The sequence below is a fragment of the Lycorma delicatula genome, chromosome 3 (assembly GCF_047948215.1).
Source record: "Lycorma delicatula isolate Av1 chromosome 3, ASM4794821v1, whole genome shotgun sequence".
Taxonomy (NCBI): domain Eukaryota; kingdom Metazoa; phylum Arthropoda; class Insecta; order Hemiptera; family Fulgoridae; genus Lycorma; species Lycorma delicatula.
In genome coordinates, this window is record NC_134457.1 from 144,094,943 (window position 1) to 144,118,251 (window position 23,309).

Genomic DNA, 23,309 nt, shown 5'->3' on the forward strand with positions numbered 1-23,309 from the left:
TCCATGGTAAGTATCTGGAAAAAGGTTAGTGAAATCATCAGAGAAACTATTTTTGCAAAACAAAGATATAATAACATGGAAAATGTTCCATTTGGTAATGAGAAAGTTTTGAAAGCCGATAGGAAAAACACCTGGTTCTAATAAAGATATGGTTTATTCATTGGTTAATCAAAAATAGCGCCAAATTGTAGACGTGCTGTAACGTCAATCTAACAAAAAATTTGTTAAGTTTTCATGTAGAAGTTTTTACATGATTACCAATGGATAATTGTTTTTTCATTTTCTATAAGGATATTAAAATAAAATTATTACTTTTTTTCTCTGATTTTGCACTCATACAACTTATAATCTCATCCATATTTCAACTATCATAATTTCATAATTAGAGTTTGGTTAAAATTTACCCATTGTGCTAAAATCTGTATTCGTCTTTACATTAGCAATCATAGGAAGAAATTCTTAGAAATGGATAAATATCCATTGTTTGTGGAGCACGTGTAGTGTTGCTGATCAGTTAGCTCACTGGACGCTAAAGCTTGGCTACTGTTAGGTTTCGGTTACCGGATGATGTGCTGCACCTGAACAGGTAGTAGGATTAATCAGCTGACTTCAATGTTATTGAGTCCACTAGAAAAAAGCCGACTGTTCGTTTAGTGCTTTTCGTGTTTGATTTCGTCAGTGATGTTTTTCGGAAATTTATGTGACGTGTGAATTTGTTTTTACTTCTGCAGCTGATTGCGGTTAAATTGTATATGAAGTATTCTATTCTAATTTTTATGAAGTTTCAGTTTTAGAAGTGTAATAAGTTATATGTTCGTAAAAAGTATGGTTATGATTATCTTTGCTCAAGTACTTTTGTTTGTGTCTATCGTTCAAAGCAGTGAAGTTTTAAGATTGCGTGGAGTATCTATATCAAGTAAGTTATGACAAGAAAACTCATGGTTAATGTATTATTTGTAACTAAATTATTAATACGAACTACGGTTTGTTTTTGGACTGTGTATTTAATAATGTAAATTTACTTAGAGACCATTAAAGGCACTAAAAGTTGTCTTTTTATCTACAGATAATGAATTGCCTGCCAAGTCATTGCAGCCAATTGTTGATATTCTTAATTATTATGTTAGACAAACATTGGTTTGATATCTTAGATATCAAACAATCAAAAAATCCATGGTTCAGAGGAAAAGTGTACGTAGTATTTATGAAGTGCAAAATCCCTTCCTTATATACTGAAGAAAACAGGCATCAGGTTTATTTAATTTATTAATTGTAAGATTTGTATTTTTTTTTTTTGTAATTACCTCTGGTGGATTATATTGTGGAAAATTATTAATAAAAAACCTTACATAATTTTACGGTATTCATAAACATTATCATGTCTTATCATAATATACTTGGCAATTGTTTTTGTAATAAAGTTTATGTTAAATATTAATAATTAAAATTTGTTTTTAATATCTACCTGTAATTTGTGTATTCATAATCATCCTGTGGTAACCGAGTAGTTGTGTTCTCAGGAGAAAGTAATTCAAATCTTAGATATTCATATACTATTCCATTCTTTAAAACATTTTTAAAAAATTAGTCAATGTTTACACTTTCAAAGTTTAATAACTTAGGAACTGAAAATGCATGACTGAATGGGTTAGGCTCTTACATCAATTGTGCACAAAAAACGATAATGGAGTTGATAAAAATTCTAAAGGCCCCTTATTTTTTGTGGTAGTTATAAAATTGGGATTTAGTTCTACATTTGAAAGAAATTAATAAAACTAGCTTGTATTTACTTCTGTTTGAGCACACAGGGAATGTTGCTGTCATTTTAACTTAGAAAAATATGTGTTTCCTTTCAAGAACCATTTTTTTACTTGGTAGTAGACCAATTCTGCCCTTTCAGTAATTTCTGCACTATGTTGTAAGTGGTATAAATTGTATTAATACTTCCCTCTGCAATATAGTTATTGTTTTTAACAGTAGTATGGATTGTTAGTAGTACCCAGAAATTTAAGTTGTATTTCTTATTCTTTTTTTTCAGAGTTAGTTTTATATGATCCTTTAAAAGATTTTACATGTTTTGATGGGTCGCATGTGATTCCATTTAAGTATGTTAATGATGATTATTGCGATTGTAATGATGGCAGTGATGAGCCTGGAACATCCGCTTGTCCTAATGGCTGGTTCCACTGCACAAATACTGGCCATCAACCATTAAACATTCCTTCGTCAAGAGTCAATGATGGCATTTGTGGTGAGTCTTATTTTGTATTGTTATAAGTATCTTGTTTGTTAAATGTATTTCTTAAAACATTGAAAATAGTTAAATTGTAATGAGTATGACTTTCCTATATAGCAGATATTGTGTGTATAGTTTACTTGTTGTTTTAGACAAATCTAAATGATCTTTATTGTGATCTGAAAAGTTTAATAATTTTTGTAGAATTTATTATAGTCATTGTTTATGACTTTTTGTTTCACACTTAACCCTCTCATAACATTAAGGTCAAATTTTTTAAAAACTGCTCCCCATGCGTTGATGCTGTTAGGAAAAAATTCATTATTCCGCTTGTCTGTACATGAACATTTGCAAATCATAATATTTTTTTGTCAGATCATAATAACTTCAGATTTCTTACAACTTTAACTACGAGTATGTGGTTTTAAGAAGAACGTATCACATGAAATCAACAGTGCTCTAGTAATTAAATAAATTACTTGGATATTTATTTCAGTAATATCAAATTATAACATAAATACATACAGTATGTATAAAAGTGTTTTAAAATTTATGTTATAAACCTGATTATTGTTTCATGAAGTATTTTATAACTGTAACTGTTGACAAAATACAAGTGTGAAATTTTTTTTTACTTGGTAGCAAGTCATATCAACAGATAAATAATGACAACATAATTATGCAAAAGATAAATGTTAGCTGCAAAAATAACAGTTAAAAAAAGATAAACTTGCAATTTTACAATAAATACAACTAAAAAAAAAAAAATTATGTTTTCTTTATTTAATCCTTTTCCTCTTTCAACTATAGCTATGAGCATGTGGTTCTAACTACTATGCTTAATAGCATCAATATAATTTGTTATTAATTAGGTAATTAATTTAAGTAAAATCAAATTATAAACATTTTTTACTTCTACATAATTTTCTTTTTAATCAATTTAGAAGAAAATATTTTTAGATATGTGGCTTTACAAAAGAAATGTGTTCCGTAAATTTCAGTTAACCTTTTACATTCTAAAGTTATTTCATCTGATTTTTCTGTATATTATTATCTTATGTCTAAGAATGCATTGTAAGATATTCAAACTTTACTGATTATAAATTGTACCAAAAAAATAAGAAAACCAACCGAGCTTGTCATTGATCTTATTTACATACCATTAATATGAATTCATGAGACCAAACTTTAAGGTATTAAGATGAACAGATAATTTTTTATCTTTTATGATTGGTCAGTGAGTTGAGATACATTTATTCAAAAAGAATGCTATTAAATATTCAACTTCTAATAAGTTCAACTAAAATGTTAGTTGTAGCAAATGTACAGTTACTAAATACCAGGCGAGCTGAAATCATTGATTCAGTGACAAGAGCCTTATCTGTACATTTATTCTACTGTTATTTTGGATAAATGTAGTGGTTCATATACAAATACCGCTGAAAATTAAGCACAATGGTTGTATTTTGTGCTGATTTTGATTAATGTCTTTTAAAAATTTTGAAGTCTCTTTTGGTATAGATTTTATCATGAATTTTTCAGAACTGATGTAAAATGGGAAAAATCTGTTACATATAACCTCCCTCAACAACCATCATTACCATAAAGATAGTATAAAACACTGTGGAAATCATCAGTGCTGCAAAGTTATTCTTTGCTGTGGAAATTGGTACGAAGTAATCCTTTGTAGTTAGCATTTGGGGCACAAGGTTAATAGTGGATTCCTCATGTTTTCTGGAGATGCTCCAGGTTGTCCCTTGGCAGTGGTAACTACCACTAAACACTGTGGTATGTTGGCCTTGTTGTATGTTTTGCTGCTGAGATTTAAATTAGCGTGTAGAATTTTAGGTAAAGATGTAGCCAAAATTAAATAACATTTAAAATTATTAAAATATTTTAGGCTTTTATATAAATCTCAATATGCTTTTTACAAAAAAATTTACATTTTCACCTCTTCAGTTTCAGTTTATTTACATACTTCACACAATTGCTAATTATTTATATTTTCTTGCTCTTTATTTTACATTTATTTTGCAACTAATTTTTTTCTGTATGTTGGATTTTTATCTGTTTGTAGTTTTTTTATTTTGTCTATATACGTTTTTAGCAAAATTTATTTTTTGAATTTTTTTACTTGCCTTAGGGCAAGTAAAAAATGTTTGCATATAGTTCATGAGTATGCTTCACCAATTGTGAGACATGACAGTGTAAACTGTGGACTTTAAAAGAATACTTGCCAAATTTATAATTTTTTACTTTATGACTATGTTGTTTATGGGGAAGTAATGAATTATTTCGATAGAAAAGCAGTTATTCTGCCAATTAAACTGGACAAATTGCATTGCAACAGTAACAAACACTACTATTTATTGGTAAACGCTAACTGAAAAAAATTTTAAATGTGATTTTGAATCCTGCATTTTACAGTTTTTTAAAAAACTTTTTGTTAATTTTTAATAATTTTATTTTTCAGTGTTATAGTAGTATTGTGTTTTAAATATGTTACATTTTATGATACTACCTTCTTTAGCATTTCACTTATGCATAAATAATAAGATGAAATATAATCAAATAAAAAATGCCAACACCAGACCAAGAATGAACCTGAGACATTTGGTATTCTTGTGGATTCCCCTATCCAACTACTTCGAAATGGAAATTCCATTGAATTTTTAAATCATGTATATTTTTATTATAATAAATTAATTTTTTTTTAATTGAATTATTTATTTACTTCTAATAAGCCTATTTACTATATTTCAGATTGTTGTGATGGGTCAGATGAGTATGTTAATAACAATTGTAGCGATTACTGCAGTATTCTTGGTGAAGAAGCTCGTATTGCTGCACTGAAGCGTGCTGAACTAATTAAGACTGGTTGTGAACTACGAGAACAACTCAGCTGGAAAGGAAAAAAGATGAGGGAGGAGAAAAAAGTTGGTATTATAATTTCATCTATAAGCCCTGTAATTTATTTTTATAATTATTAATTACTACTGTATTCCCAAATTTTGCTGTTATAACTTGTATAAGTAGAGGTCTCTTAACGAGTGATTACAATTGCTTTTGCTATTACATTGACATATTTAATCTTCATTTATTTTATGATACTAAGCTGCATATTTTATGATATAAATCATTTTTTTTTTCATTATATGGGGTAATTATAAGTACAACATCTCCTAAGGTGTTTTAACATCTCTACGTATCATTTTGATTCTATTCATCCACCTCCTTTTGATGCTTCTCATTTTCACAGAAACTGGTCGACCACTGCAAGGTTCATCCTCAGTAAGTGCTTTATCAACTTCTGATGCACAAAATTTGATTGCCTACTTATTCACATATTTGATCAAAAGTTTCATCGCCATAAATGGCTGTTAAATGATGATGAATATCACTAGCAATCACTTTTTCAGTTTTTGGCAACATAGCCTGTTGCCCAAAACTTATTTATAAGAGTTCGAACTGCTGTACAGTGAGGAACAGGAGTATTTGAAAACCTTTCAGAAAACTTGTGCTTCACTAAATCAGTATACTTGTCACCTTCATGAAAGACGTGTAACGAGAATATTGCGTTCCTCTATGAAAGAACCACTACATTTCTTGCAACTATTGATCCTGATAAATGGAACACATGAAACAAAGCATGTTCAATCACAACTCAACAACTGATGCCTTGGTTTATTACTGAGCAACTCCCAATGAACCCACAGGGCAACAACCTAATGCCAAACGAATGCACCACATAATTCTAAAGCATACTGCACAGCGACTTTCTGAACCATTGTATTTTGTTTTAATCAAGATATCTTTTGATAATTTAATATCTAAGTAGAGATTGAACCCATGTCACTAGTATAGTAGACAGCAATAATAATCACTATGCTTAGTGGTCTGACATATTTAAATTTGTAATTACATATCATAAATATGCTTGTGTCTGTTATATTAATTAGAAAATGGTTTTTTTAATATTTTTAAATGCCATGTCTCAGAATAGAAAATTATAAAATATATGTTTATGTGTTTTTTTAACAGGAAAAAATATCATCTTTGGAACGTGACAAAATTGAAGCAGAAGCTATAAAACTGGAAAAAGAAACTATTAAGAAAGAAGTTGAAACTGCTGAATCAGCAGTTTTAGAAGCTTATCGCTTAATTGATGAAGCTAAAAAAGCTGAGGAGAGTGAACGGCAAAAGAAACAAGAAGAACAGGAAGCTTTTGAAGCTTTTAGTTTAATTGATTCCAACAATGATGAAAAGTAATTATTATAATTTCGGCATGTTATATTTTATTTGTATTTGTGCCTTTTTTATGATTTTCCTGATTATAGATTAGTACACCTGATGGTGTTCTATTAGATTTGTTTATTTTTTCTCTTTTCTGTCTGGATGTCAAAGCCAGTACTTTGAATGAATAAAGTAAAAGTGTGATTAGATTAAATTTCTTGTATAAAACTTGTAAGATGGTAGTGTTAATCCTTCTTTTTTCAGTTTACTGGGAACAGTTCATCTTCTCGGACGTTTAGTTATTAAAAAAGTAATAAAATCAATGAGTAAGTAAGTGTAGCCTTAGTGAATGTTGACAGCAGAATTTAACACTGGTTAATATTTTTTCCTATATGTGTTGAATGATTTCAAGTTATTTAAATGTTTATCTTTTTGCCCTTGATAGAGTTAAAAATTATAATTGTGCATGTTCAATTTACAGTAAAATCTGCTTTCAAGGATTTGAATATTAATAATGATTATTTTTCCTGATCCTTACAACTATTTTGTATCTTACACCTTTATGTCTTAGACTAGAGATCTACAACCTTTATATCAGTAAAAAGAAAAAGAATAGAAGAAAAACCATCAGTGAAAAGGTGTTAACTTTTACTACTTGTTAGTTAATAAACTTTTTCTTTTATTTTTCCATTCCTTGTTTGTTTCTCTATAGACCCTGCTGGACAAATTAGAGTTTTTCTAGTTCTTTATATAAACTACTTACTATTTAGGAGGAAAAGGAATTCTAAAGAGTGAAATTTTTTACTATTTAGGAGGAAAAGGAATTCTAAAGAGTGACTTTTTTTACCAGATAAGATGACTCACATTGAAGTAATTTTATTCATTGAACTTCACCAACCTACTTGTTCCCTGTCTTGTTTGAATTTCTTTTAAAATCTGATCTACTATAACAACTGATTACTTCACTAATAAAATACGAATCTTTAACCTGCAGGTTTTATATTTCTATATTCCTACTTCATATGTTTTCTTCTACAAACTAAAAATTGTTTATATTATTATCCAATAACAATGTTGATTATTATTAAATATGAGAAATAATTGTCCGTCATCCTCTTGTTAATTTATTGTTTACTCATCATGGACAGATGTTAGATTTTTTTTTGGATGTGATCATCATCACCATTCATCAAAACTTCACTATCAGTGATTTAACATTTTTTATTGTTCTTTGTATGCATTTATATAATAATTACTTTTTTATATTTGTTAATATTTTTATAATAACAAAATTTTACTGAATTCATCAGTCATTGTATGTAAATTATGTGATTTTTTAGCCTTTTTCCCCTTAATTGCTTACATTTATTGCTTTATGGTAATTTATTATTGTGGCATTTAGCTCTGCAAATTTAATGATGATAAACACCAAATTATTAGTACTTCAAGCTCTTGCATATACTAAGTCCGTGTCCTGGTTTGTGTAGATTAAAGATTTAGAGAGGCATTTTTTTGTAATTTTTTGTGCCTAAAACTTGGATGATAGACCACCTGGTTGCTATTGTAGTCAGTATACTGGCTTTAAATTGTACAGTTTTTACGTTTAATTCATGGTAAAGTTTGTTTTCAGAAAATTGTTATCAAGTTAATAAATTGATACAAATATTGTATATTGCATAAATTAATTGAAATAGATATTTTTATTCCTTCACCATTATAAAATGAGTGCCAAGATCAAGAAAATAGATATAACTGATATTTAATAGAAATATTTTTTCTAAAAACAGGTGTTTGATAGTAGTGGAATGTTGAAAATTAAATTAATTTAATGCAGGAATGAGAAAGTTAACTGTGGAAGTGGCAGTAATAAAGTTATATAATGACAGGCCTATTGAATTGTATAGTTTTTTTTTAATTAAAAAACTATACTGTATAGTTTTTTTTAATTAGCTTTGGATAACATAAGTTAATCTTATAAAGTAGTCTTTAAAATAATTACTTTTTTAGAGATAATTTCTTGAATTACTATTTATGAATAATTATATAAATGTAATATTAACCTTGTTAAAGAATAAAAAGTTTAAACATTAAAAATGTGCATGGTTAAAAATTTGTTTGCAAAATAAAATTGAAAAGTTATTAAAAGGAAGTATAAAAAAGAAAAATATGCGTTTATTTAGTTGAGTATGTTTTAATAGTTGTCTAGCTAATACGTAAGAATATTTGAATTGCTTCAGCTGTTTTAAAAATTTAGAAACATTATCTTTAAATATAACAGAGGAGAGTGTAGTTGAAGGATGTTGATATGTCCAATACCCCTCACCAAAATCAATTTATTTACTTTTCTAGTGGGTTTACCTTGTTTGAAATGTAAGTTTTCATGGCACAGCAACTATTGTTAATCAGTAGATAAATTTATATTGTTTTTCAATAAATCTTATGAAATGCTTTCAAGAGTAATATTCAATTCATAATTAGTCTTTGCTACTATCTGGAAATCTGAATTTCTTTCCACTTTTACTAAATTCATCTTCTGTTAATGCCATGTCATTTTCTTTTAAAAATTCATCACATTTTCATGGACTAAGTAAAAGAATAAATGGATTGCAATTTAATATGTCAATAATATAGGTACAACTGCATATACAAAATAAATAGTTTTTACAGTAATATTTTTAAAATATCAGCTCATTCAAAACAGTATAGATGTACAGAGGGTTCAGTTGAGATTAAAGATAACATTGTACCACAACATCTAATGATGTTCTTCAGAACTTCTAATATAAGAAATTTTGAGTAGGTGGATTCTTGTGACAGTTTCATTTTGAACTATACCTACTGTCTAAAAAGTGACTGTTGTTGCCCCCAGAAATAAAGGTAAATCAGGTAAGAAGTAGATTTATAAGTAATTAACTTCTTTTTTTTTTGTTAACAGGATTCAGGTTGAAGAATTGAAAGTGAGACAAACATTTGATCAAAATAAAGATGGAGTTGTTTCTGATGATGAACTGAAGGTATTGTTGTATATATACATATCAGTTGGCTGAAAAGTAACTTACACTCCCTCCTCTAACTTTTTTATAATTGAATAACTGGATGTAGTTTGCAGCATTCTTCCTTGTACCGAGGGGTTACTTCAATGAACGCATACACTCTTTTTGATTTTTGTCTGGGGAGCTGGGGGACAACTAAAAAATTTTAAATGGAACCAATGGTCATTTAATACATAATTTCAAAGAGCTCAATGAGACCAGAAAAATTATGCAATTAAAATTAAACTCTGAACATCAATTCAAAATATGCAGCCAACAATGTGTTTGTTTCAGATAGCTACTACGATTATATGCTCCCCTTTAATTTTCTTGTAATTTGAGGTATTCCAATTCTCTCTTTGGAAGTCTTCCCCGATGAGAGGCTAACTCAGTAAGTCCCAATTTAAATTATTTTTAACTGAAATGATTGTATAAGATGGTATTTTTAATTTATGAGATTATAGAATGTTTTTTAAATAAAAGATAGAATTAACACATGAAAGTAATTAAATTGCAAACTGTTATTTACTTAAATTAAATAGAATTCTTCAAGACTATGTTTAATTAAAAGAAGTGTTTAAAAAATTGTAATAATTTTTTCAATTTTTTATTAATGTAATGACATTTGTGGTTGCCATTTTGGTTTAAATAGCCAGAATTTAATTTATTGATACCATTTTTTTTATATCACAAAGATCTTTAAAATAATGTGTTGGCAGCCATTTTGGATTTGGCAATCAGAATTTAGTTTTATTTATCATCTTTCTCATCTTATCGAGCTCTTTGAGATTATATATCAAATTATCACTGGTCCCATTTAAAATTTTTGAGTTGTTAAATTCAGGAGACATTAAGTTGTTTGTGATGATTCCAGTGTTCACGCATGGTGATTGAGTGTAATACTTTTTGTTTGTTTCGCTATTTGAACAGTTTTCACATCTCTGTAAATATACAGTGTCCATAAAGTCTTTCCATGATTACAAAGATTTATAAAAAAAACTCACAGCTACAGCTATGCAGTTTGTGGCAAAAGAAAGAAAAAAATTATCAAGTTTTTTTTACCATGTCAGTAAACTTCAACATGTGCGCCTTTTGTTGCGTGTAGAATGTCTAACTGATAATCAATTTCACGACATGTGTTGCTCAACATTTCTTTGATAACACTAGTAACAGCTCCAGTTATTTTCTGCCTCAATATTTCCAGATCAGGTGCAGGTGTTGCATGCACTCTGTCCTTTGTTTTGTTAAAGAGGTGGGGAATGCACTATAAATGCATACATCGAACAGCAGTAAAAATCTGCAGCCACACAATTAATCCTCATGGAATGCAGTAAATACAAGATACTACATACAACAATAAGGCTCCTAGAAACAGGGAATTAGCCCAAGATCAGATAGACATCATAAAGACATAATATACATCAAAAGTAAAATATTCAAATATATACGTAAAAAAAAAACAACAGAATTATAAATAAAAAAAATTCCATCATATCAGTACAGCAGACTTACATCAAACTAACTAGGCACACATACATACCCCTTATACTTACTACCTATGGACGCCATCAGATACAGGAGCGGAGTACTCGCAGCCTCTTCATGTCAAGGTGATTCCCACATGCACAGGGGAATCCCCCCCCTAGTCGCTCAGTCGTGAACCTGCCTGCCCCCTCACCCTTTGATGCCACCTATTGTTTTTTTGTGACTCCTCCCAAGACTCTGTCGTTAACATAATCCCACAGGAAAAGGTCTAAGGGAGTTATATCTGGTGATTGTGGTGGCCAGGAAATGGAACTGTCATTCCCAAACCATCTGCTATGAAATGATTCATCCAGAAAATCTTGGAACTAATGATCCTCAGTGTGGTGGTGCGCCATTCTGCTGGAAAACTACACTAGGTTGCAAGTCATTTAATTGAGGTATAATAAAGTGTTGCAGCATATCCAGGGAAATGTTATCTGTTATTGATTGCTCAATGAAAAAGAAGGGACCAATGATTCTGTTGTGCATCAAACCGCACCACACTTTCACTTTAGGGAAATCTCTGATTTTTTCCCTGGTAAGGTATGGATTTTCTGAGCCCCATATTCGTACGCTCCCTGAGGTTTGCAAAGTAGTCTCATCTGAAAAACCCATGCGCTGCAGGTACTCACTCATTGTCATTAACCAATCCATTGTAAAACCTCATTCACAAAGGCAGCACAATGAGGGCCATCATCTGGCTATAGATGTTGCAATATCTGAACTTTATATGTGTGCAACCTTAGTTTCTTGTGTAAAATTTTGTGCACCATTGACCGGGGAATCCCTAGTTCACGAGATGCATGATGGGTATATTTGGAAGGGCTATGTAGAAATGCTTACTGCACAACCTCAACCTTCTCGTCACTAACGGATGGCGCCCTATTTGCAGAAGGTTGACTACACTTCCACTTCCTTAAACTTTGCATACCACCCAACCACAGTCTTGCTATCACAGCTGCTGATCATCCATATTCCTTTCTAAAATTTTGCTACACAGTAATCGGTAATTTCGACTCGTGATACCACAACACACATTGCACTTTCTCCTGGATTGGCGCCATTTTGTAAAAAATTGATCACAATGCCCTAACAGTGATAATTTTTTCTTTCTTTTGCCATAAACTGCACAGCTTTAACTGTAATAGTTTATTTGTAATCGTGGACAGACTTTATGGACATCCTATATTTCATTTATTGCATTAACATACAGATTAACCAGTTGCCTAGGAATTTCAATCAGTCATATTTTGAAAATTAAAAAAAATTACTGCATGAATTTCATGGTAGTAGACAAAATCTGTTTTAATAAGGAGGTGAACTACAGCCAATAATATCAGCAAATGAGTTGAACCCTGTGTCATGCAGGTTTTCATTTAGACTTTTGTCATAGTGTGGTACCAACTTTCCAATACCCTCGTCATAGAACGGAGCCGCCTGTGTTTTCAGCCATGTTTCTACACTGGTCTGCAGTTCGATGTCTGTGCCAAAATGTTGTCCTCCTAGCCAGCGTTTCATGTGAGCAAAGAGGTGAAAAGGTATCTTCAACGTCTACGAAGGGCAATTCAGAATAAGCGAAGAGGAATGTTGTCATCAGGCACTGTCTCACTCCATGACAATGCTCAGCCACACACTGCAGCTGTAAAAAAGAGGATCCTGCAGCGTTTTCGTTGGGAAGTGTTTGATCACCCACCATACAGCCCGGACTTGGCTCCATCCGATTTTCACCTCTTTGCTCACACGAAACGCTGGCTAGGAGGACAACATTTTGGCACAGACATCGAGCTGCAGACCAGTGTAGAAACATGGCTTAAAACACAGGCAGCTCCGTTCTATGACGAGGGTATTGGAAAGTCGGTACCACACTATGACAGATGTCTAAATCGGAGTGGCAACTATGTAGAGAAATAGCGTAACTATGGAAGTACTAGTTACAAAAAAAAAATTTTTTATTTTCACTGTGGTTTTAATTTTGTGACCGATCGGACCTTGAAAATAAAATAACCCTCGTATTAAGGGAAATTCCTAAGCGTATAATAAATGTCATTGTATTATTGGAGTAAATACTCTTGACAAATTTAAGTGTTTCATTTCAGTTGAAGTGAGGTACTCCACTTTTTAAGAAATTGGTTTCACCCTTTTTCATTCTGTTAGGTATGAGGAAGAGAATCCCTTAGAATTTTTTTTTTTTTAACCTGTGGTGGCATCTGTTGGGTATTGCTTCAGTCAGAGAATGAAATGAATGATTTGAAGTATCCGCCTGACCGGGATTCAAACCTGCGACCTCTGGATTATGCTACCACTCACATGGAGGCCATATCTCCACAACCTAAGCAAGTATTGATGTACTTTTGAACTTTTCACCCCTTCTGATGTCAACAATCCTTTATAATTTAACTATTTAACAATTGTTAATCAAAAAATTTTGATTTACTTTTACAAAAGCCAATTTTGGAAATAACTATTCCATTTGTCACCTTTCTAGCTATTGGGAGAATAGGAGAATAAAGGATGATTAGCCTTGTATCTGTTTCCTCCTGGAACACAATATACAACTGCATTAAATAATAGTAGTAAATGTGTTTGAAATTTCACATAAAATAATAATAGAATAAATTAATATAGAAGTTCTTTGTTATTTAAAAATCTTCTTGATTGACTTATGAAAGTATTTTAACGACTTGGACTGCCATAAGATTCCAAATGGAAATCACTCATTACATTGCCAGTTTTGTTTTGAGATCCAATTTGGAATCACAATATTTACCAGCCAGTCCATGAGAGTCCAAATGGAATTTCATGTAGCACTTTCTTTCTAGACCTGTGATACTTATGGAAGCACATTAACACAGTTTTAGCAACATGTCCATAAAGTTGAAAGTGTTACCTTCAATTTGATAGTTTTCACGTTTTAAAAGGTTAAAAAATAAAGAAGATACAAAGATAATTTAGATTAGGATTATTAAAACTTTTTTTTTGTATTTTGATGTGCTTGTATAATGTTTTAATGGGTAAGTGAATAATAATAATATGGGTTGTATAATATTTTAATGGGTATTTTAATCATAAGTATACAATTCAGAAACGAACTCATATTTTAGTGCTTCTGACTGTAATGAAAGTGGTTGAAAATGAAGTTTGTGTAATTCATGATGGTACAGAAAACTTAAATAATACTATGTAAGTAACCCTACTGTTGATTCTTGCCATGTGATGATGTTCTGACTTGGGATCCACATGACTGTGATAGAAGTAATTTTTCATACAATCAAAATAATTTTGAGGTTGGAATTAATCTAGACATTTGTGAAACTTTTTGTGAAGGAAGCACTTTTCACTTTTATTCACTGTTTTTTGATGTGGAAGTAATTGAAGTTTTACAAACTAATATATCTGCAGAATAGAAAATAATAAATGCAGGTAAACTTAGTATACATTCTAGGTTGAGCAGATTGGTATAAACTGATCGCAAAGAAGTTAAAAATTTCTTTGGAATTGTGCTTTGGATGGGCCTTGCAAAACTTCCATTTATAGCTGACTATTGGATTAGATAATTTATTTTTGAAAAACAATATACCAAAAATAATTGCACAACAAGTTTGAACTTTTACTTCAAATTATCCATTTTGTAAATAACGCTGAAGCTGTTCCAGATGATAGCCTCTATAAAACTGAAAAACTAGATTTATTAGTCATAAAATATAACATATGTATCATGCCCAAATGATCTCGTGTTGTTGATGAATCTATTGTACCTTTTACAGGCTGGTTAATAGCAGTTAGTAAAAAACAAAAGGCCTCGTTATGGAGTCAAGTTATTCAAATTATGTTTTCCTAAAAGCTGCATACATGCCATAAAAATTTATGGTGACAAGGCGCGCACTGAAAATAAAAGAGTACCTTCTAAAGTTGTCATGGAATTTGCAAAACCTTATTTAAATTTTGGAAGACGCTGTATGTTGACAACTGGTATACCACTGTTGACCTTGCACATAAATTAAAGAGAAAACACATCTTGTTGGCACATTATGTGCAAACTGAAAGTTAAACCCTATTGATATGACCTTATACTGAGCACAATTGATAATTCAAATTCTTTGGAAGTTTTGATTAAACGTAAAATGAAATTAAAACCAAATGTTGTTATCAACTAATTCTGCTAAATCAGCTGTTGATCTTTCTGATCAAATGGCCTACTACAACTCGCCACTTAGGTTTTTTAAATGGTACCATAAACTGGCATTTGATTTGTCGTGCAGTATAAGCGTATTTTATGCTCACACACTTTTCAAAGCAGTTACTAGAAGAAAATGATCAATAACACAATTTAGACAGTCATTGATCATTTTTTTGATACATGCACCTTTCTTTTTTTCTTTTCTGTTTAGCCCCCAGAACCACTGTAAGGTATTACTTCAGAGGATGATAGATATGAATGTAAATGAAGTGTAGTCTGTACAGTCTCAGGTAATTCTTGTGATGTGTGGTTAATTGAAACTCTACCACCAAAGAACACCGGCATTCATGATCCTAGTACTCATATCCATGACATATGCACCTCTAGTAACTGAACATCTACTACAAGACAATCACATTTAAATAAAATGTTCTAAAGGATGCTGTTCTTGATGCTACAAGATATGAAGTGAAAAGTATGGATGAAAACATGCTCAATCACATAGCACACAAACTCAAACAAAATATCAAGTGTGTCAAATTCAGTTTTGTAATAGATGCTTCTTTGAAATACATAAGATATACATTAAAGTTACTTTGTTGTTACAATATTAATTAATATTTAATTTACTGTTATATTTTATAATTATTAAATGTGTAATTCAATTTTCTTTTTGTATCTATTTTCTGTTTATTACTATGATTATTAAAAATTTCCTTGCTTATTGTTATTTTAGGTTATAAAATAAAACATGGAAAACTGATATTTGTGCGTGTTTATAGGGTTACCGTTTGTAGAATTGTTTTTATTTACTCACTCTTTTGTGTTTATTATCGTATCAAAATTGTTCAAATAGACCTAGGTCTATTATAGATTTCAATAAATCAGTAATGTATCAGCAAAGTTACTACAAAAAATCAATTTTATGTAAAAAAAATTATTTCATAAATACTATTTCATATGAAAAATTATTACACTATTTAATTTTTATTTGAGTCCAATGGTACGTAATGCTCATTATAATTTTAATTTTGCTGAGATTCTATATGTCACACACTTAGACTAAAAATTGTTACTCCAGGATATTGAACTAGTGAGATTCATCTTGAAATCTTGATAATTAAGGAATCAAAACAAAAAGAAACCAAAAAATCAGTAGTTTTATCTGAATATCGCTACCAGAAAAGTAAAAATGTGTTGGCCACATGGCATGTCACACTGAAATTTGACTAGCCTTGGTTAAGCACATGAAGACTGGCCTGGCAGTCAAGTTGTTAATGGTGGTTTAAGGATCTAGTTGCTCATTCTACCACCCTTATGCTTATGTACCACCCTTTTTATGAGATTGTTATTAATATAGTCACACTTGATTTAAAAGTGAATACTCAGGATGTTTTATAATAAGCACCCATTGTTGAATATTAAGGAGCATACAGTAAGGTTGTGATTTGTAACAACCTGTGGACATCTCCAATTTTCAGGATGCAGTGTTAGATTTAGATTGAAGACAATTTGAAAATAACATGTCATACATATTACCTCCATTTTTCTCACCTTTTTTGTGGATACGTTGGAGTGATTAAGTAGAATTTTTATAGCCAAATGTCCTTTGTGACATCACCTACTTGAGGGAATAAAATTGAAGCAGTAAAGATGATATGCCCTGCTGGGATGTATACAGAATGAAACAAAAAAGTGCACCTGGCTGGCTATTCATTCATCTTCTGATTTTACATAATAAAATTTTTTTAAAGCTGTTTATGAAAATGTGACAATATCCCCTTTTTTCCTTCTGTCTGCCATTTTATATTTTTATAGCATATCTATGTACTTATTGTTTTATTGTATCCATTTAATAGGACAACTTTACGTCTATATTAGTAGTTAAATTATGATTATCTTAAGTTTTAAAATAGTTAGAAATTTGATATTAATGTTATACTTCCATTTCAGTTTTTCATGGGTGATCAACAGGAATTAACCTGGAATGACTTTTTGAATTCCAGTTGGGGACGCATGAAACCATTTTTTATGTTAGAAAAGGGTATATTTCAGCCACCCACAGCTGAACAGGTAATTTTATTCAACTGAAATTTTAATAATGATAACTATTATAAGGTGGTAGGAAGTTGTGTTCTGTACTTAATTTTTACTTCCTTGTACAAGTAAAGGAGGTATTATGATCATGAAAAATTTCAGTTTTCAGATTTCAACAGAAATATCCATTTTGACCATCCATGAATCCATTTTGACTAGTTTCGGCATGATGTCTGCATGTACATAAGTATGTATCTCGCATAACTCAAAAACAGTAAGCAGTAGGATGTTAAAATTTTGGCTAGGACTGTTGTAACATCTAGTTGTGCACCTCCCCTTTTAATTGCAATTGACTGGACCTAAAGTGTCCAAAAAGGTTTTCTTAATTGCAGTTATAAGCCTTCATTGAGAGATTTTCAATGATATATCATAATTGGTACTTATTTTAATTGGTTCCAGAGGTATAGTCAAATAAAATTTTAATTAATGACATATTTGGATCTTACAAGGCGAAGGCACATCAGTTCAAATCCAACTTTATCACCCCTTTTTTTTTTTTATTTAAATATATTGATTTATTAATAATTATTAACCTCTGATTTAAAAAAAATTACAATAAATAATTACTAATGAAATATTTATGATTTATTAATGAAATAAAATTTTATGTACTTTTTTTTTAAAAAAATATAGGCATACAAGGAAATCATACGGTGTCCACATCAGATTTTATCTTACTGAATAGTTGCTGTTCATTAGTGTTTAGCTGCCAAGTAAACTTTCTAACTGAAACTTAAACATTTATATAAATTAATTAATTTGTATTTTAATCATTTTAGTAGTGTCATTTTTTAAACCTTATGACCTCTGGGAGCAGTTTTTTTTTTCATGAAGTTTGACATTACTTTATATTTTTATTTTTACTTTACTTTATATTACCTATACTTACTTTATTTTATTTTTTTTTAAGTCTGACATTACTTATTGAACTAAGAAAACACAATTGTTAACAAAAAGTTAAATTTAATTTATTTTGACCTTTGAAAAATGGTTTACAGAATTTTAACTGATGATATACATATTTTTTTATCTTCTTATACTGTAACATAAAAAAGTTCTTTGTACGTTATCAATGGTAAAATGGTACAAAATTACAAACTAAAGTATTTAAAGAATTTCTAAAAAATTAAAAAATCCACACATTTTTGTTAGTTCAAAAATTGTGAGTAAACAGTTTTTTTTTTGACATTCCTAAAAACATGGATTTACATTACACTCAGGCTTACATTACACTTAGTGGACATTTAGGTAGTTTAATGTATTTTTATTGTGCACTGTGTTGTATTCTTGCACACAAAACATCTTCTTTGAAGCCTTTGCTGTTTTTCTGTGGCGGGAATGGATGAAATGAAGTGTTGAGCAGTAAGACGAAGAGGATTTTCAGATGGTGTATTTGATTTTCTACTAGGTGTAATGCTTTTTTTTTGTACTGAATTCTGCCAAAAATTGTTTAAGAAGGTTAAGTTTGAAATCAAGAAAAGTAGGCTTCTTACTAGTTTTCATTTGGTACAAAATAAGAATTTAGAATTCTCATGTCCATTAGATGAAAAAAACGTTTCTTATACCACTTCAATGTTTTTCTTGTACAGTCAGAATAAGAAATAATAGTCAGATTTGTCTAATACCCATATTTTCATTGTAATCAATGACATTGAGGCTTCACAATAATTCCCCCTTAGTGGTTTCTTTTTTTAGCTTGGACCATTATGTGAGAATGCACAGATGACAGCATGTGCACATCTCTGTCATCATGTCACTTTTCTACTAACAAAACATCAGTATTGTGTGGCACAATCACACTTTTTAACTTTACTGAACACCAGGGTTTCTTTCTTATATTTAGAGTTTTTGATTTTTTTTTGTGTTTTGGTTTACTTTCTTTGGGCACACTAGTACTCACACCTCATCAGTGTTCTGCGATATATGTAACGTGTTGTCTAACCTATCATTTTCTTGAACCGAACACACAACTCATGGGTCCAGCATTACTTCTCCCTCATTATTACCATGAAGACCTACAAAATGTTCAAAATCTAAATTATCAATGTGAAAATGTTTACATAGTTTCTTACCTCTTCTTCAGAATCTGAATCCATCATCTATGGAATTGAAAAAACACTGTGTTATTATTTCATTTATTTGTGGTTGTCAGATAGTTTTTTTGTCATTTTTATCAAGCAAATAAAAAATAAAAATTAAAAAGCAACAACTAATAAAAACATATCACAAACAGAAATAAAAGTAGTATAGAGAAAAAGACATGTGTGGTTAATTGAGCATAAACAAACAACGATACAACAGCTGACTATGTACAAAATTCACCATCTAGTTTGTTGAAAGCACTGAAAATACTTAGAATATTCAGTCAGCAGGTTGTAAAACATTGAATAATGCATAAGTAAGAATAGAGTTACTTATGGCGATGCCAGTCCGGAAAAGTTGATGACATTTAAAAACGGTGTTGCTCTATCGTTCAGTCGGAGTTCTGACATTCACTAATGCCAGTGCTACTAAAAAGGTTAATGGTGAGAAATTTTGTTAATACCCCTTTATCTCAACTATTATTGGTAAAAAAACAGCTAGTTTTTTTTTTATATCTGCAGATTTAATAGAAGAGCATATTATGTGTTCTATCAAATTTACTATTATGTGTGGTTGGTTTGCATCAGTTTCTTGCTAATTATCATCATACAGTACTATTCAAGGTAATATACCCTGGAACATCACAGTTCTTGCACCAGCCACGTTAAATCTTTGCTGTTAATTTAGTCACTCTAGACTTTAAGCATAATAACTTACTTTATATTTATGGTAAATTCAACAGTGGTCTCTGTATTTCATAATAATCTTTCTGTTAGTATATGAAGTTTTTTTTAATATTATAATTTTTCTTCTAGAAACTGAATAACAAAAGAAAAGTAGTAGCTATTTTTTGACTATTCCTAATTAACATAATTTTTTAAAGAGTGAAACTTGCTGAAGTAGTTTTCAAAATACAAACAATTAAAATGTTAATACTAATCCTTTCTCATTGTCCTTGTTAAATTGGACATATTTTATAAAACCAAGTTTAATGTTTTGAAACCTTTAAAAAGATATTTATGTTGTATATTGGTTTGATTTACCTTGTAGGTTAGTTTTAAATATGCTGTTGTAGTGCTGTTATTTTCTTTATAAATTCTTGTTGTGTTTTTACATCAAATTACTGCTATGTTATACACTGTTCGGTTTTATTTTTGAATAAATTGTTTTTTAAATTATTTAAACAGGAGCGTAACTATGAATAAACTTCATTTTTTAAATTAACCCTTCCCTTCAAATAGAAGAAGATTTTGAGGAACTGAAGATATAGATATCTATGAAATAAAAACACCTTCTAAAATATGAAAAACATAAAGGAAAATACCAGCAAATATTTATATTACTTCTTGCTGAATTCATATTTTAGTCAAAAAGAGACTGGACAGTGATACGTAAATGATGTTTAATGAAGTAATATATGAGGGTAAGTCAATTATTATCCGCAATGTAGTTATAAATTTTATTACAATACAAATAGGAAATTTACATATACATCATTTTTCAACATAGTCCCCTTGCATTTCAACGCACTTGGTCCATCGTTGCACAAGCTTCCTGATGCCCTCATAAAAACAGGTTTTTGGTTGAGCTGCAAGCCAGGAATGCACTGCTTCTTTCACTGTTTCGTCCAAGGTAAATCGACGGCCCCTTAATGCCTCTTTGAGTGGACCAAACAAGTGGTAGTCAGAAGGGGCTAGATCAGGACTATATGGAGGATGAGCCAGTACTTCAAAGTTGAGTTTCTGGAGCATTTCAGCAGTGTGGGCAGCAGTATGTGGATGGGCATTGTCTTGCAACAACACAACACCTTCGACAGCAGTCCTTGGCGTTTGCTTCGAATTGCAAGCTTCAGCTTGGCAGTAAGCATCTCACTGTAACACGCACTGTTTATTGTCATGCCCCTTTCCTCATAATGTTACAGTACTGGGCCTTGTGAGTCCCAAAAAACGCGCACTGTTTATTGTCGTGCCCCTTTCCTCATAATGTTACAGTACTGGACCCTGTGAGTCCCAAAAAACTGTAAGCATCAGTTTTCCTACAGATGGTTGGGTCTTGAATGTTTTTTTGCAGAGCAAATTTGAATGTTTTCATTCCATATTCTGCCGTTTACTCTCCGGCTTGTAATGATGGATCTATGTTTCGTCACCAGTGATGATTCTGTCTAAGAAGATCTCCCATTCGTTACCATAGCGATACAAATGTCTTTGGCAGATGTCCAAGCATGTTTGTTTATGCAACTGTGTGAGTTGTGAGACTTTATGAAACCCAAGTCTGTTGTGGATAATTTTGTAGGCAGAACCGTGACTAATTTGCAGACGATGTGCCACTTCATCAATAGTTACTTGTCTGTCTAAGAAAACCATGTCACGTGCACACTCAATGTTTTCCTCATTTGTGGTGGTAAACGGTTGTCCAGCTCCTTCGTCGTGCATAACACTTGTGCAACCATTTTTGAATTTTTCAATCCATTCGTAGACACTCCATTGCAGCAACACACTGTTCCTGTACTGTACCGAAAGTCTTCGATGAATTTCAGTCCCTGATACACCTGACCACAAAAAACAGATCACTGAACATTGCTCTTATTTGATACAAACAGAAAGTGAAGCAGTCATGTTTAACAGCAGGGCAGCGTTAATAGAACTAACCTTTTTTTTTTCCCCCTAGTTATAGAACTAACCTAGCAGCATCAAACCTGCACAGACACATAACAACAATGAAACCACACATGCATCATCTATGCAACACAACAGTACTACCAACATAAAGAAAAATATAACTAAATTGCAGATAATAATTGACTTACCCTCGTAAATTTAGAATTATTTTTCTTGCAGTTAATTCTAAACTAATTATTCAGTAATAGTTTGTATGTGTAGAAGATGTTCCTTATGTTTGTGTATTTTATCTCAGGATAAAGAAAAAACAGAAGATCAGGCTGTACATCCAGACTTAGACACATCACAACATGCACCTGTTAATGAAGAACAAGAAGAGGTAAAAGTAATATTTATATAGCATTATTCTTGCTGTGAATACAGAAACATATGAAATGCATTCACATTTGTTTTACTATTAGCTCTGAAATTTCAAAATGGCACTAATTGCCCATACCACACAGTGGGTAGAAGAATACAGTTGAACTAAAAATTACCCTTCCTTGTTATAAAATTACTTAAGAGTTATATACAGCAACAGAACTCTGTGACTTGAAAATTTTCTCTCTTTCTCCCTCCTCATTATTTATTTTAGATTGTTGTGGAGAAATTTGTCACTATCAGTTTTTATTGTATTTATAGAATTCTCAGGAAGTTTAATACGATTTTTGTAGAACATGTGATTTTTGTACAAGCAAATGTGCAAAAGATTGTAGATTTGTATCTTATATATTTATATAGATTTTTTATGTAGATCCATCAAGCTGCATTATGATGATTAATCAATTTATTTCATAAAATCTAATCACTGAGAACATAATCTGGCAAGCCATGAGTACTAACAGTAAAATTTAGAGGATGAATCATCCTCTACATCAGGATAAATTATTGAGTAACTCCAATAAAGTTGCTTATTAATTACCACATTGGTGAGAGTAAATAAGAACTTAACAGTAAAAAATCTCTTTAATTTACACTACAAGTTAACACCACCTGCCACTTCATTAATCCAGTTTTATTTCCCATTTAGAGGCTGGTACAAACAGCCTGTCATCAGATATATAGTTAGAGTTGCACATGTTAATAACTCATCATTGTCAGGAGGATGTGTCTATTTATCACTTATTGCTGATAATATCTCTATTTTTCCCCCAAAATTATAAAAAAAATATATTTGGCTTATATCTAAAATGTTTATTCTTTTCTAATATTTATTGTTCAAAAAGAATTTTTTTTAAGTTTAGCATGCTGAATTTTAATGATCCATTCTC

The 23,309-nt window shown here is 30.7% G+C and overlaps 1 protein-coding gene across 1 annotated transcript in view; it reads left to right on the forward strand.

Annotated features, from left to right (window-relative positions):
• Nucleotides 1-482: 482 nt before the first annotated feature.
• The window catches only part of GCS2beta (glucosidase 2 subunit beta), a 40,826-nt gene continuing 17,999 nt past the window's right edge, over nt 483-23,309 (forward strand). Inside the window, exons 1-7 of the mRNA XM_075360718.1 lie at nt 483-916; nt 2,039-2,251; nt 5,000-5,172; nt 6,278-6,501; nt 9,405-9,483; nt 17,156-17,275; nt 22,295-22,378. Of these exons, the coding sequence (XP_075216833.1) occupies nt 811-916; nt 2,039-2,251; nt 5,000-5,172; nt 6,278-6,501; nt 9,405-9,483; nt 17,156-17,275; nt 22,295-22,378 (999 nt within the window). The 5' untranslated portion in view covers nt 483-810. The remainder of the gene's footprint in view (nt 917-2,038; nt 2,252-4,999; nt 5,173-6,277; nt 6,502-9,404; nt 9,484-17,155; nt 17,276-22,294; nt 22,379-23,309) is intronic.